Here is a 16,973-nt window from a genome sequence, read left to right on the forward strand (position 1 = left end):
TTTTTGTTTTTTTTAGTTGCTTGTTACCATAACACTAGTGTGGCTCATACTACTGTAGACAAATTCCTTGTTTATACATACTGGCACATACATGTCCATTAAAGATGTTTCTGGATCTGTGTCTTTTGCACGTGACGTCACAGCACTGCAAAAGAGCCACTTGCCTGTATTGTAACCATTCAATCTCGTACAGCGTAAAGTCCTTTATCTAATCAATTATCTTATAAAATGGTCATATCTTGCTGTGCGGTCGGTTGTACAGACAGACAAAGGAGTAAACCAAATGTTGCTTTTTATCGCATACCTACTAATTAAGACAAAATACGTCGATTCATAGCACCAATCAAAAGAAAGGACTGGCAGCCCACAAATTATTCACGGATTTGCAGCGATCATTTTTTGCGAGGTTAGTAGATAAATGTTGTAATTAGTATTTAAATGTTCATATATTTGACTAGTAAACGTACACTCTAACAAAGATTGTAACAGAGGTGGTGAATTGCGTGTTTCAAATCACATTAACGAGCCAGATAGTTAGCGTCCACTCCAACTGCACGAACACACAGCTTAGTTTTAAAATGCATCTTCTTCAAAACTATGAAGTGCATTTGACTGTTTAATAATGGGGGATTTCGTCTTTGTGCTTGGAGTTTTTCCACTCTGGATCCGGAGTCATATTCATGAAATTACTGCATAGCTTGCCATTACGATAGTCATTTGTTACATGCTAGTAAACATAGTAACATAACATCCTCACAGCGTTTCAATATAGAACGGACTACGCAAAAATAAGTCAGCTTGATAAACAAATTTTACTTTTGCATTACGAGGTATATTGTCCCCCGGTGTGCGCGTAGCATCTCGTCCCAGAGACTCAGCCAGCGAAAAGCTTTTGAATCAGCCCCGGTGTAAGGAGAAGAAACAGCATTGACTACATAATGATATAGGTCGAGCGTTGTGAATTCTGGCAAAGTCGGCGATTTGATTAACTTGGTAACAGCAGGCAACAGAAGGGCTGTTTTCAAACTAGCGATCTCCAACTAAAGTAAATATCGCGCTCTATGAGTGCCGATTAAATGTGCAACTTCGACTGACAGGCGAACTTCGTTTGAAGTAACAGATTCCATGGCTCAATGGGCTATAATAACTTTTAATTTATAGCAGTCGCTAAATCACAAAGTCGCTCCGGGTCACGCCTACTTCCATTCAACAATCATTTCCTTCCGCCGTCCGTCATAGGGCTAGTCACGTGATCACGTGACGTCGGCGAAAATGGTCACTAGATGACATGAAGCAGAAACAAACTTGAATGTGATTTATTTATCAGATACTGTATGCTTACGCTATGTGAGCACCTGTTGAGCGGCTGAACTGTTCTGCCTCTTGCAACAGCTGAGGTTGAGCTGAGCGGAACAATGAAATTTCTTTCAACTTGTGCAGATCAAGGGTTCTGCATGGCAACTCACAGAAATACACACAAAAAAAAGAAAAGAAAATAACCAGCCAACCTAAAAATAACAACAACACGGTTTCTTATCTCTAGTGGTTTGTCTAACCACACCCTATATAATGTTGCATGTCTCATTTCTGGTTATGGCCATCATCACATAGATTATAAATAAATGATACATTAAAAAAAAGATTAACTAAGAAAAACAGCTCTTTATTTTTTTTTAAATTATATTGTGGTTAACTATGCACACAGAATGTTTATTTTTTATTTTTTATATTGCCTCTTCAATTAATACAAGTTCTATGATGGTGACAGTTTGACTATTGTTTTTACTGAGTAATGTTAAAACTTTTGCATTTTATAATGTATTTGATGACTCATCCTTACTATGACATAAACAGATATTTATTAGCACCGAGTCAATTTGTGTATGTGGGCTGTGCCACCACAAGAAGAAGAAAATGTGAGGCCTGTTGGTGTTGTGCCCCAGCAGCTGAGAGGAAGAGCCCGGTCTGACTCAGTTTAACTATCCTTACAGTGTTGATTAGTTTCCACAGCTGTGGTGCTATTTAAAGCAGCGGCCTTGCAGTGCCTGATGCCCCACTGGACTCGAAACAGTGGAAGACGGACTCAAGCATGAACTTTCATACACAATGGGGAAGAACTCAAGAGGTGTGGAGAATGTGCTGTCAGGCAGTGCACTGAATTTGAATCACATCATTTAATAATGCAATAATAGATATACATAATTCATGTTCACACTGTTGTGCCATAGATTTCCCAAAGTACACATTAAGCTATAGTTTTCCCCTGTTGGGGTTTCCCCAGGTGACAACATTCTAATGAACACAGTAAATTAGACCTGAGTGATGCAGAGCATGTTTTAATATACATCAATAGGCATGCATGCCAAATTAATTTCTACTTAAACCCAATCACCAGTTGTCTTAGTTTCTGGCATGGTGTGCTAATTGCATTGTTTGGCTGGAAAGCACAGGTGGAGGAATGGTTATTACATATACCTTACAGTTCTGAGGTTCTTGGTTCGAATCTGGGCTATGGCATTAGCGGTGGAGTTTGCATGTTGTCCCTAGTTTTCTGTCAGGTCTGCAGATTCCGCCCACATTCAAAAACATCATGTGATGATGATTTGTGGGACAATATGCTTCCTGTTATGTTATAGTAAAAAAAATAAAAAATAATAGTAATATTTAGATTACGGAAAGCACGCTGGTCTCTGATTAGTGAGGAATTCTAATAGCTGGAACTGGCCAAGAGGGAGATAGCGGTGCTTGAGGGTCATATTTTCCAGAATGTTGTCTTCAATACACAACTAGCCACAATGAAATAGACTTTATCAGCTAATTCACCAAGTATAAATGCATTTTATTAGTTCAGACAATTATGAATAGGCCTATAATATATTAATGAATATGAACATATTTGGACAACATACACTCATTGGCACAACAGGGTTACACACAATACTAATAATTGGACCAAATATTAGCATTTTCTTCCAATTAAAGTCAGAGCTCCAGACCTCCAGTTATTTGGTTTCTATAAAATATTTTCCTTTGTAATTCTCTACGATTGTGACGTATTTCGAAACAATAGCCAATTAGGAAGCTTGCCGAACTTAGCTGTTGCTGGACACAGATATGTATTCATTTATTTATTTTGGTCCTCCATATAGACACAATTAAGTGGTTGAGTTGAGTGTTTGTATAATATGTTCAGGTTATTCCTAAATAGAAATGACAACTAACCACAAAGTGCTATAGCTACCAGATAAGCTAACAGTTAGCGTATCCTCATAGGTCAAGTCTATCTAGCAGTTAGCTAACGATAATTGCTTTGTTTGAGTGACGCTGTCAGAAATACATTCATTACAAATGCTTTAATGTCATTATTAATATAAACAAACAACATACAATCCAAGGAGGGCATATACGTTTATTTGTATTTTAGGCTCCACGTATTTTTGCAGCTGCGACTGCAGACCATCGAGACGAGCGTCGGTCCGCGTGCACGCGCGCGAGGCAACAGCTGAAGCGGGAACGAGCGTGGAATGCGTGTCCATGAAAAGTCACCAACTTTTTTTTTTTTATGGAAAGTGCGCGTCACCAACAGCAGCCACTCCGCTTCTCTGTGCACCGCCGGACTGCAGGACGCCTTTGGCTCCACACGATCGTGTTCTGGGGATTATTTATTTATTTTCTTATTGGGGAAAAAAAACACCCACTAAGAGGTAAGTCCTTTATTCTATTTAATTCCAGGTGGGTTGCTTGCTACTGTGGGAAAATAAAACGGTAAACTCAATTGTAATACTTGAGTTTAGTATAAATGTTATGCAGCTACAGTTTTGTGTTATTACTAAGGGAAATAAAAGGTAAAAAGAAAAAAAAAGTGTAAAATTGAATTCAAAGGTCAATTAGCCGGAAGCAGGCCTCCTTGGTTGCAATCATTGTAGCTTGTTGTTGTACTTGTGTAGCTTTTGTAAGGTTGTTCTACTACAATAGGTTATGTTCCCAAATAGAAATGATACAGGTTTGACTGCACACAAATGTAAAGGTTTTACAGTACCTATAGGGCAATAAATCATATTTGTTGCTCATGATTGGATTTCACAGGCCTCACAATATGGAAAACCATGTGAATGATCCAAACCAATCAGTAATAATTTTTAAAGTATTATTTCTATTTATAAACATGCCTCACAACTTGGAATATATGCAATAATGAGACCCTAACTTAACATAATTTTATTTTATTTTTTTAATGATAAATCTCACCACACAATGATCCTCATACTTGAGCACAAGGTGTTTAACGACACTGACAAGCAACGGCGGTTTTAGCGATGGCCGATTGACCGTCCTTGGTGTTGTCTGGCCAGTCTGACCATTTTGTCAAGGGCCTGTGGGGCGACATGTGGGTGCCAGAGTGAGCTCTGTGCATCTGCCCATCACTCATCAGAAATAGCCATGATCACATGCACCCCCCGCCCCGCACCAACCCTCAAAATAAGCTATAAATAGCAGCCAGCTCCATGCTACAATTGAAGTCTTCCCCAACATACTGAGGAGTGGGGCAGTTTGCTTCACTGAAATTGTGGTGTTTTATAAAAAAAAAATAATATATATATATATATATATATATATATATATATATATATATATATATATATATATATATATATATATATATATATATATATATATATATATATATATATATATATATATATATATATATCATGCTCCACATAAGATCCTGGGGGAAAAAAGAGTATTGTGGACAAAATTAAAAATATTAGTTTTTCCTGTCTTAACCTTTTGTGTCATCCTCCTTTCGTTATGCAGCTCACATTAAAACCAGCTTGTCTTTGTGGTCCAAACATGGCTGAGACGGCGCAGGTTGATGCTGTGGTCAAAATGGAAGATGTCGAAAGTAAAAAGGAACATGTGAGCAAGAAAGATGGCCAGGAGGTTGAGGAGAAGAAGAAAGAGACGCCAGACGCGCAGAAGAAAAAGGCTGGCGAGGCACATGTGAACGGCGTGGAACACAAGGGAAAGGACAAGGCTAGTGGTGACAAGAATAGAAGAAGGAAAGCCACTAAGGCTGTGGAGGCGGAAGAAGCGGCACCTGACACAACTGAAGAAAAGGATATTTCTGATGTTATGTTTAAAAAAGAGGTGAGACAGCCATAAAAATCCACTTCAACCAAGTTCCACAACTTTCTTATCCTTCCATTATTAAACTACAGAAACTGCTCCGATCCAGAAAATTGGTGGCCAGAAGCTACGTGCCCAACACGAACAAAGAAAAAGGCGACGTGACGGGAAAGTTCGAGGCTATGCAGAAGGCCAGGGAGGAGCGCAGCAGGCAGAGGAACCAGGGCGAGCAGCAGAAGAGGAAAGAGCAGTACATCAAGGAGAGGGAGTGGAACCGCAAAAAGCAGCAGGTCAAAGCCCGATAAGCCCACTAACCTGCGAGTGTGACCCGCATGGTGTGATGGATTGGGCACGGCCTCCACTCTCCGTGAGACCCTGCAACATATAACACACATTGTTTGCTCTTTGTTAACATTGTAATGTGTTTTTGTGGTACATTCACATACACCTGAGTTCAAATCAAGACAGGGTTTGACAGCCAGTTTTTTGTAAGCTTAGTATTCCCTTTCTCATGGCTGTCCAACTGACAGCAACTGTTGTTGATGCTCAGTTCTAGTGCAGCCCTCTAGGCAAACTTTCCCTGGCTTTGCGCGAATGCCTGCTCGAGAAGTTTGGTGTTTTCATCAGTGGTGGTATTAGTAGGTTTACCGGTCCATGATGTGTCAGGAACAGATCCTGTTATGAGAAATTTGTAAATCTATTATGTGTGATGGCCATAAAGCTTCTCCAACTGGCGCCGAAGTGCAGTCAGGGACAGAAAAATGTCTTGTAAATTAGCAATTTTGCAACATTACTCCAATGTCAATTGGTGAGCCGTGAGCAAGGAAATTAGTATACGCTGTCAAATGCTGATGGCCTTATGTTGGTCCAAACAATTCCTGAAGAAAAAAAAAGTGTATCGTGCCTTTTGGGACACCTGATATAATATAACCCTTGAACACACACAGTGCATGATGAATGCATGGTGTAGTTTACTTTCTTCAGTACAACCCTCATCCCAAATGTTAAAATAATAATCCATCAAGTCATCCATTTTATGTAGCACTCATCGTTTGTCATTAAAATGTTCCTTTAGCTAGAGCCAGACCCGGATGACTTAGAGACCACCTGAACTGGTCACAAGCCACTCATAGTGAATTTATAGACCCCCCCCCCCCCCCCAAAAAATAAATAAATAAATAAATAAATAAAAATAAAATAAACACACACCTATGGACAATGTAGATCCTTCAATGAACCTAACATGCATGTTTTTGGAAATTGAGATTCTAACATAGTAACTTTTTTCTCAATAGTTGGAGAACATGAAAACTTTACAGGCTATACTAACACCATAGTGCTTCCCTATAATAATAATTGTTAAAGTAACAACAAATTAGTAATATACTTTTTTTTAAAAGACAAAGATGACACACTCCAAATAGAAACTAAATTAATAAAATTATTATATGCTAATGTTAGTTGCACTACTGCATGTCATTCTGACGTCATACAGTATTTGAGTTGCCGTATGCAGCTACATGAGTGGGAAAAATATATATAAACAACACAGCAGGGGTCACCAACGTTGTGCTCCCCACAGTGACCACATTAGCAGCCCAGGGACCTGTTTTAAAAATAGCTGAGATATGTCAAATTTTGTGTGTTGAGATGGGGTTTATTTTTTGCTGTTTTTAAAATCACACTTGTATTGGCATGAATTTGGAAATGACAATATTAAAAAACGACATATATGTATACTAAGAGTGGAATAAAAAACTGCATTGGAAAACTGGTTTTGATATAAAATACGAATCAAATCAAAATTTTCCTAAAATATATTGATATATGTATCAAATTGTGTTTTAATGGAGAGATGTATGCCACATTTACAGTACTGACAAGTTCAAGTTTATTCATACATGTAAAATGACAACAATAAAGTCATTGCACCATACCCTCTCGAACTTAATCGTACCATATCAAACTGAATCACAATCCCGCTGAATCGAACCGAATCGTTCCACTAAAACCAAAACCGTCCTTGAATTGTATCGCACCTCATTGTATCGAGATACATTTAAAATTGTCTTTTATTGGAGATATTTTAAGCTCCGGTTTTCCTCTGTATGCTCTTATCATGCTTGAGTGGGTTTTCTCCTGGTACGATAACTTCCTCTCACATTGTAAAAACATGCAACTGAAGGCTCAATTACCCATAGATGGGAAAATTAGTGTGAATGGCATTTGTCTTTCGTTGCATACAATGTTGAACAACAACTTTACAGACTCACAATGAAAACAACAGACATAAGGATGTCCTGTTGAGATAAACTGAGCCTGAATAGGATAGTGGGGAAGTAAAAGCATTAATACAACTGGGATGAGAGCGGATTATCAGCGATACCTGAGCAGAACAAATGTCCATGTGCCTGGCCCGATTGGACACACATCATATGCTCATCTGCTATCCGTGCAACAGCCCAATCAAAAGCCCACCTGCAGATCACATGACCCACTTATTATCAGGGATTAGGCCTCTGTTCTTTGCGGAGAGCAGCATGGCTCCTGAGCGACTGAGGAGATGATCCTGTCTAAAGTGTAAACACTTACTCCTTCTCCAATTGACCCTCGGCAGATAAAAGAACTTCTTGCTTCCAGCGATGAGGACGAGGAGGTGAAGCCGGCAAAGGTGGAGAAATCCTACGTCCCCAAAATCACAGGTGAGGCAATCGGTTGACCAAAAAAAAAATAGAACATGAAAGTTTAAGATGTGAGTTTGTGTTCTTGAATCCTCAGGTAGTGTGAAGGGGAAGTTTGCCGAAATGGAAAAGCAAAGGCAAGTGGGAGAGAGGAAGAAGATGGAAGGTGAGAGAAAGAGGAGGGAAACCCAAGACAACCTGGAAAAAGACAAAATTAAAAGGGAATTGGCCAAGAAGGCAGTTGAGGTAAGTACAAATTGAGAACATGGAGCTTGTCCAAGAAGTAACCTTCCGCTGCTACAAAACATTGCTGGCTTGGTGTAATTTTTTACATAATATAGAGTAAAAAGCAATTGAATTTTCAGCAAATAAAGTGTTTGTACCTTCAGACAGTCTGCAATGGTTATGTAATGGTGTCAGACAGGTGATTACAAACCATAAACATGCTCCGACTTTGCGCACATTGTAGTTTAGCAACACTTTGTATTATATCAGATTACAATGCTACACAATATTACACATTTATGAGAATAACTGCAGTTAAGTTCTATAGTAGTTCTCAGGGTTAATTGTAAAAACTGCTTTTAATATGACTAATTTAACAACCCATTTAGTAGTTTTTGTTGTTTCATCGTGCAGGCAAAAACAAGTTAAAACCTTCTTTTAAGAGACAACAACACTAAGAATAGTGTTGTTGGTTTTTTAACACAAACAAACATTGAGCACACTTATCCTTATTTCATCTGACTGTCATTTACATATCATTTACACAATCTCAGTTTTCTTCCGATTTTTACCCAAAGTTAACTGTAGGATGGTAAAGGCAAGGCTTGAGAGTGCTTTTATGTGTCTTCACAGGGACCGTTTCGCACATCCTATTTTAGCTCAACCTATTATTGTCTCATGTGTGTCCTGCTTAGAGTTGACCTGGTCATTGAGAAACAAGTGGAGCAGCACTCTGGCAGAGCTGCCAGGTGTAGACAGCATATGACTGGCAACTGTTTCCCAACACCTCCTGGTGGTTGTAGACCTCCTTACTGTGTAACCAAAATTAGACTGCGTTATCTTTGACTGACAAATGGCCACACCAGGTCAATAGAGTTACCCTCTCACCCTAACGCTCTCAGACACGCAACTATGTCTGTGACTGGTTTGGCTTTTTCTTAATGTGGGGGAATGAAGTTTAAAACATTGTGCGAAACTTCTTTTTTTTGTGCCATACTGGAATAATGTGCAGTTATACATCCACTACAGTAGGTGGCAGTGGCACTCTCATTGTTAGAGTGCACAAAGAGTATTAGATACTCTGTAGAGGCGTATTTTCAACAATTTTATAGATAAATGATTATTTATAGTCACGACAGAGAGTTGGGGGTGGGGTGGGTGGGGATTGGGGGATGAAATAGTTTCGTCTTCCTGGGTGGGCATAACAAAAAAATACTAGAGAAGCACTGAAAGGTATATGCTGCTGAATTACCATGAAGTCTGGATAAACATGCATTGACCACATTTTTTTATGTTGAAATATTGTTTTGGTTTGGTCATGTGACATTCACTTTAGGCACTGTGAAGTCATTTTCAGTCAACAGCATGTGACAAAATGGCCGCCTCTAACATAGATAAAAACAGTGGATTTAGCATATTCCACAAACGCAATATTAACCAGAATACTGTGTTTAGACTAATGGGGCTGCATATAACAAATGACTGTATAATTATAATTATCTAAACATGACATTCTGATTAATATTACATTTGTGGAATATGAGTTATGAAGCAAAATCCAGCTGTTTTTATTCATCTCAGGGGGCGGCCATTTTGCCACTTGCTGTCAACGGAAGATGACATCACAGTTGCTCAGGGCTCAGGCAATGACCAATCACAGCTCACCTGTTTTCTGAAGCTGAGCTGTGATTGGTTGTTACCTGAGACCCGAGCAACTGTGAGGCCATTTTCACTCGACAGCAAGTGGCAAAATGGCCGCCATCTGATATTGATAAAAAAAAAAAAATGCTGGATTTTGCTGCTTAACTCATATTCCACTAACACAATATTAACAAGAGTACCGTATTTAGACTATTGGGGATGCATAGAACATATTACTGTCAAGAAAATAATTTTTGGGGGTTGACTTCCCGTTTAATGATAAAAACTGTAAATTACAGGAAGGAGATGACAGCATTCTTGTACGGGTGGTTCCCGCTAAGTCGTCACGAGCTCCAGGAAAAATCAAAATGAACTTTGAGGACATGGAGAGGAGTCGAGAGGAGGAGCTGAAGAAGTCTGCGGAGGAAGAGAAGAAAAGACGCTACGATGAAAACAGACGCTCTTTCAGGGAGGCCAAGCGGAGCTCGATTGTCCCAGAGGTTGGAACATATAGACAAATAAATTCTTACGTTTTACTAGTACAGCTAGCTTCAAACCTTCCTAATCGTCTTTTTTTTTCTACGAGGATGATGAGGAGAAGCCTGTGGAGAAGTCGCAGGTGTCTCCGGGAAAGCTGAAGATGACGTTTGAGGAAATAGAGAAGGAAAGACAAGAGCAGAGAAGAAAGCAAGCTGAGGAGGAAGCCAAACGTCGCCTCAAACAGGAGAAGAAAGCTTTTGAGGAAGCTCGACTGGGTTTGGTAAATGTTTTTGATTCAAATAAGTGTGTTTATTATTTTATTTTTTTAGCTTCACAAACCTGACAAAATAACCGTGGACAAAATTTAGTATTATCAAATGGCATAACATTGCCTTTAAACAATGACGATAGTAATTGTTTTACCAATTGGGGCATGTGCGGTAATTAATATATTTTGTTTTGATTACCGTATCTGAATTCACTTTTTGGGAAAATCAAAATATTACCACTGTTCAGAATTTTTTCTTCAGGATCTCATTAGATGGGTGTGCCTAATATTGTGGCCAATGAGTGTATATCTTCTGCCTGCTTAATACATGCTTGCAACTTATTTTTGTCTTTCCAGGAAGAAGATGAGGACGGCACTCAAGCACCATCCCCGGATGACAAAGAGGACTTCCGACCTGGAAAACTGAGGTTGAGCTTCGAAGAACTCGAGAGGCAACGAGTCGAGGAGGAGCGCAAGAAGGCCGAGGAAGAAGCCAAGAGACGAATGGAGGAGGAGAGGAGAGCTTTTGCCGAAGCAAGAAGGAGCATGGTAAATTTCTCTGGCATTATCTAACAACTTTAAACAGTTGCGCCATGTTTTTACAAAGGCCTTTTTTTGTTCCTAGTGCATAAAGGTAGTAAGTGATCAATTAGTGTGTCCCTGTACTTTTGTCCATATGTTCTAGAGACTCTCTGTTTAAGTTTCATTTGTGTTGTCACTTAGCTTGTCGACGAGGATGACGAGGCTCTGATGGCCTTACTGAACCTGGAGGGCAGCAAACCGGGAAAGATCTGTGCCAGTTTCGAGGAGCTGGAGCGTCAGAGGAGAGAGGAAGAACAGAAGAAGGCAGAGGAGGAGGCCAAGAAAAGATTGGAAGAGGAGAAGAGGCTCTTTGCCGAGGCACGCAAAAGCATGGTTAGTCCTCGCGACCAAAGACTAAGGCCGTGTTTGGAATTAGTCTCTCATATCCCTTCTCCCTAATCATTAGAAAGGATTTTTTTGTATAGTGGACTATACTGTTTACTCATCACTCAAATGGAAGTAGTGTTAAATATGTTCTTGCTTTTGCATGATTATAACGATCAACGTCATCTGGTTTGCCTTCTGTTATAAATATTGAACAAATAAATACATTTCTAAACTATAGGGGAGAATCTACTGTAAACGCACTAGATATCCAACTAGCATCGCAAAATAGTAAACTCACGATATAGGCCACTATATAGTTGATCGGGAGAGGTTCCAAACACAGCCTATCGAGTGTGTGTGTTTGGCTGATTCATTCACTTTCTCCTTATTTGACCTCAAACTACTGCACAACCATTTTCTGGAAAAGAGCAGTGACTTCTTTCAATTAACATTAATTGTTACACATGGACAAGTAAGACACTTAATATTACGCCAACAATCTTCAAACTAATACTGTCTCAACCTTTCCCACTAACTGCTGTATTCCTAAACGATCAATGTGTTTTATTGTGATGGGCTCACATAGTCTATTTTGTATTGCTGCTCCCTTGTCCAAATGATTTCTTTAAGAGCCCCGGCCCGGATCATGAGAACTCTGCTTTTGGAGATGAAACAGTAAGATATTTCTACCAAACTTCGAATGCATTTGAACCCCGATGAACATAAATAGAAAGGTTTAGAAAAAGACAAAACAAGCTTGAACTTTACATAATATCCAGTGCATATTTACACAGTGAGAATAAATGGGTTTACACTGCTTGATGATCAAGATGTAGTCTCTATGATGAATATAGTTTCATTATTGACATACTTAATTGTAACTTTGGTACTGCTGCCACATTTTTAATTGGAAGACTGGAAATACATAACGCATATTATTTTATGCAACATATTTATGTGACCAAATACCAAAGAGTTTTTAAATTGCACTATTCAAGTGCATCTCAAATAATTTCATTCAGTCATTTTATTTCAGTAGTAGTGTTGATTGAATCTGTATAATGTTTCAATTTTATAATTGAACTACTGAAATCAAGTTTTCCATGATATTCTAATTTATTGAGATGCCCCTTTAGTGGTAGTCTTGAATGTGTGCTTGCCGTTATTCTTATTTCAAAACACCATATATCTATGTATTTGCTGGTAAAAATGATGATAAACAAATGCAGGGGCTCTGCTTTATTGATCTGATTTTGGATATTTTATAGGTTCTAGATGATGAAGGTGAATTGGTGAGGACGGAATCACAGGAGGCGCTACACCCAGGAAAACTGGAGATGAACTTTGAGGAGCTGCTGAAGGAGAAAGAGGAGGCCGGAAGGAGACGCAAGGCAGAGGAGCGTAAACAGAAACTGGAGCAGGAAAAGCAGGAGTTTGAACAACTCCGACAAGAGATGGGCGAGGTTAGCTTCAATAAACTGAAAATATGCACCTCCAAACTCTACAAATGTATTTTCCTATTTTCATTTCCTGTAGATGTAATGGCTACTAGTTGCCCTCATATTTTTGTCCAAATGTGAGGTAGAAGGAACACCTACAAACATTTGTTCTCTCTTTCACAGGAAGAAGTGAATGAAAGCACCAACATTGTAAATAGTGAGTACGAAGAGTTGACCAAGCTCAAGAGGACGGGCTCCATCCAGGCCAAGAACCTGAAATCCAAGTTTGAAAAGATCAAGCAGCTGACTGACGAGGAGATTCAGAAAAAGATTGACATGGAGCGAGCTCGCAGGAAGGCCGCCGATGATGAAATTAAAGAGAGAGAAGCTGAGCGGTTTCAGGAGGTATGAGCAAGATCGATAGTAGGTTAGCTTGCTACAAATAATGTTTGTGTGAGGTCATCTCAGAAACATTGTGTGGAGACGCACATGATAAATATAGGTTAAGCGTATGCTTCTGCACAAATCTAATAACTACCGACTCAAATCAGCTCTACTTGTCTTGGTTAACAACTGTTAGTTTTCTACTTCAAAGTAGTAGCTACCACGTAAAACCATACATCAGTTCAAGTGAGACACGCTGGCTTACAACTTAGGAATTAGAATCTCCTGTACAGAATTAAAATTTTTGACATGTTTGAAGATAAATATTATCTAAGAAGAGACAAACAGACAGCTGTAGCAAAAATGTAGACCAGTTTCCAAACTTTTGCTAACAAAACAAAAATGTAGTGATGGGCGAGTACCAATACCAAGTTTTATTTCAAGTTATCGGTTCCAGGTACCAGTATCGGCTGCTCTCTTGCGGCCGTTTTACGATCAGGAACTACAAATATGAGATGATCAGAACAGAAAATGTCCATTATTTCATTCAAATTTTAAGGGCAACAGTGTGTATTATTTAGCACCATCTAGTGGTGAACTAATAATTCAATAATTTTAAAAACGCACAATTAATTTCAATAATATGCACACACAAAAAATAAATTACATCAACTTGGATTTTTTTAAATATAATCATACGTCTAGTAATCACTAATTATATTACACAGGTCGCTTCTTATAAGAGGCTGACATGTTTTGCCGCCATCTTTCTGCTACTGATACCCTAAGGCAACCTGATTCATGATCAGGATCGTTATCAGGCTTCTGCTGATGAGCTGATCATTAGATACAGCTGCGTTGAAGGAGGGAGAAATGGAAAACAGGCTGGATAGTGGCTCTCGAGGACTTAACTTGGCCACTCCTGCCCTAAGGAGAAGAACTTCGCAAACTTAGTTAGCCTCTGGTGGTGCTTGTAGCTAGCCTGGCAATAGCCAGATTGATTTGTGCCATGTTTGGTTTGTTTCTTCCCACGGCTTTGGCGCTTCTTGTTTTCGTCACAGCTGCGTATCCCGCCCCCAAATACAATGTCGCTCTGTGATTGGTCCGAACCACCAGTGTTTCGTATTGGTGGAAATCAATGGATTCTCAGGAGTTTGTGAGAAAGCAAGGTTAGCTTGTAGCTAGTGTCGGATCTAATGGCTCACTGAGTTCAGTGATTTGGGCTCCCGTCGCTTGTTTCCCTCTGCTTTGCTCTTGCTACTTTTTGCTAGCTTCTCCAATAGCTGCTCCAGCTAGTTCTTGTAGCCACTCTTGCTTGCTGTTCCCACTGCTCCTGCTCGCTCGCTCGCTCACTCCAAATAATAATTGGTGGTAATTGAAGGTAGCCTTGCGAAGTGTGGTCTGTCTGAGCCACCGTAGTGTGCGGGCTTAAAATCTTTGCATTCTTATCGTTCACCACTATATACAGTATTCTGTTGTTGGGGCAGACATGTCTTTCTTTAAAATTATCTGTCATTGTATTTGTGGGAAATTGTATGCATCAAAAGTACTAATTGGTATGATATCTGGTATCAGTGACTACTCAAAACTTGAGTACTCATACCGGTAATAGCCTAGTGGTATCCAACATCCCTACAAAAATGTCATAGCAAGTATGAATGCTGAAATTAGGTTTTGTCACTATTTACTTACAAATTGACTGGTTCAATGTGATATTCTGGACCTATTTAAATGAACACAAGGATGAATAATAGTACCTGAAGTACACCATGACTTATTTTGTTGTATGAATGGCAACAGGTGGATACACAAATTTATTGTAGCCTCTGTCACTGACACTGGTGGTCAAGAGTGGTTTACAACATCCATCTAATGTCGGCTCTGTGTGCTTGGAACCCATGCTAGCCAATGCCAGTGAAAAATAAGTTACATGCACTTGCCCTTGGACATCTGGCTAGTGCTTTTATCAACGGAAAGGTGTATGTATTAGTAGTAGGGCTGTAACAAACATGCATTGGAAAAGCGGTATAACAATAGTCCTGGTTGTTGTTTTTTAGGAGGACGATGAAAGCCAAATGAGTTTGGCGAAAGGTGAGGAGTCTCCTTTCAAACAGAAGGTGGACATGCGAGCCAGGTTTGACCAAATGGCCAAAGCCAGAGAGGATGAGGAGAGAAGGAGGATAGAGGAGCAGAAGCTACAGAGGATGCAGTTTGAACAACAGGAGATCGATGCCGCCCTTCAAAAGGTACCGTTTTCCTATTCATGAAATCTGTTATCGAGAATGCTTTCATGGTTCATGTTTTTTTTTTTTATCATCCACTTACAGAAAAAGGAGGACGACGTAGAGGATGAGGCAAGCATCGTCAACGGCTCCTACGAGGACGACGAAGATCACGCCAGGTCGGGTGCCCCGTGGTTCAAGAAACCTCTCAAAAACCAGTCTGTGGTGGACTCGGAGCCCGTCCGCTTCACCGTCAAGATCACCGGAGAGCCCAAGCCGGAGGTGACCTGGTGGTTTGAGGGAGAGATGCTCCAAGACTGTGAAGACTATCAGTACATCGAGAGAGGGGAGACGTACTGCCTCTACCTACCAGAGACCTTCCCCGAGGACGAGGGCGAGTACATGTGCAAGGCGGTGAACAGCCGAGGCACGGCGGCGAGCACCTGCATCCTGACGATAGAAAGTAAGACCACCCTGGTGTGACTGCATGCCTGCATGAAAGATCCTTCTGGCAGTCCAGACGCATTTCCGAGTGGACTGCATGCTCCACTTCTTCGTTTGAGTGAGCCACAGGTAACGGCGCCTATGTTTCTGTTTTACAGCTTATGACTACTGAGGCTCTTCCAACTGCTGGAAACTTTCCCTGTTGTCTCTCTTTAACAAAATAAAACAAACTCATTTGTCCCTCATGGTCAAACAAGAGAGGGAAGCAAATGGCAGTATGCTCGGCATTCCTAAGGGAGGCATACACAAAAACACCAAAATGCAGAATGTTTACTTGTTAATCGGTTGTAAAGCTGCACTCCCTAATAGAGGGTATGACCTGTGCCAAAACATTGACAAGATTCTTGTAAAAGTCAGTAGTCCCATAGGTTTGCCATGTTACTTTAATCTTTTGTCATAATCCCATACCATTTAATAAATGATGTGGTTATGTCTTTTTCAACATACAAGCAAATGTTGTGATGCTCATTCGAGTCTCTTGACACGCATAGGATGACATTGTCGTAAAAAACTGTATCATCATTTTAATTAAAACGGTTCAATTATATAACCATCTTCTGTAATGCCCTTTTATCATCTTAAGTTATTTTTACATGTATTGTTACATTTGATATGTAGTTGTGCTTGACGGTAGGTAACTATTTTATGGTTTGACATGGTTTGACATTAAAGCAAGCATAGGCTCGCACTCTTATTTGTCATTCACTATCAGAAAAAATGTTTTAATAAAATGAAGAACAATAGCAGCACATGGTGTCCTTTATTATATGGCCAAGGCCTGCAGACTAGGTATGTACATTTTACTTACGACCCTGGACTAGTCGCAAATCAGTCACAGGGAATATATAGACAAATACCATTAGCGTCCACACTCACGTTCACACCGATGGGCAACTTAAGAGTGTTCCATTAATCTAAATATGCATGTTTTTGGAATGTGTTAGGAAGTCAAAGTAGCCACAGACCATGAAAGCATGTGGGTATAAATTAAGGAAACATTTTGTAGTAATTCGCTGCCATATTTGTATCATCACCATGGCAACGTACGTGGGTGCGCTTAGCCGGATGTAGCTGGGTGCGCTTAGCCGGA

General features: G+C 39.8%; 1 protein-coding gene across 2 annotated transcripts; it reads left to right on the plus strand.

Moving 5' to 3' along the window:
• Positions 1 to 3,574: 3,574 nt before the first annotated feature.
• On the plus strand, positions 3,575 to 16,629 carry nexn (nexilin (F actin binding protein)). 2 transcript variants are annotated; one of them, XM_086090050.1, is made up of 14 exons: positions 3,575 to 3,704; positions 4,819 to 5,151; positions 5,223 to 5,420; positions 7,748 to 7,832; positions 7,909 to 8,057; positions 9,977 to 10,177; positions 10,264 to 10,437; positions 10,783 to 10,974; positions 11,149 to 11,340; positions 12,603 to 12,797; positions 12,957 to 13,178; positions 15,215 to 15,403; positions 15,485 to 15,842; positions 15,982 to 16,629. In XM_086090050.1, exons 2-14 carry the CDS (start codon positions 4,855 to 4,857, stop codon positions 15,993 to 15,995), a joined length of 2,466 nt encoding a protein of 821 aa, XP_085946176.1. In that variant the 5' UTR covers positions 3,575 to 3,704; positions 4,819 to 4,854; the 3' UTR covers positions 15,996 to 16,629. The 2 variants fall into 2 exon arrangements, with proteins under 2 accessions (XP_085946176.1, XP_085946175.1); XM_086090049.1 differs by having other exon boundaries at positions 15,485 to 16,629.
• The last annotated feature ends 344 nt before the right edge of the window (positions 16,630 to 16,973 follow it).

The sequence above is a fragment of the Leptonotus elevatus genome, chromosome 11, assembly GCF_054856555.1.
Source record: "Leptonotus elevatus isolate MCC_2025b chromosome 11, RoL_Lele_1.0, whole genome shotgun sequence".
Taxonomy (NCBI): Eukaryota; Metazoa; Chordata; class Actinopteri; order Syngnathiformes; family Syngnathidae; genus Leptonotus; species Leptonotus elevatus.

Bases quoted from the DNA above. Each gene is read 5' to 3' on its own strand.
- nexn (XM_086090049.1), top strand. From the start codon at position 4,855: ATGGCTGAGACGGCGCAGGTTGATGCTGTGGTCAAAATGGAAGATGTC. The intron at 10,178-10,263 runs GTTGGAACATAT...TTTTTCTACGAG, and splicing joins GGAGCTCGATTGTCCCAGAG to GATGATGAGGAGAAGCCTGT. The intron at 12,798-12,956 runs GTTAGCTTCAAT...TCTCTTTCACAG, and splicing joins TCCGACAAGAGATGGGCGAG to GAAGAAGTGAATGAAAGCAC.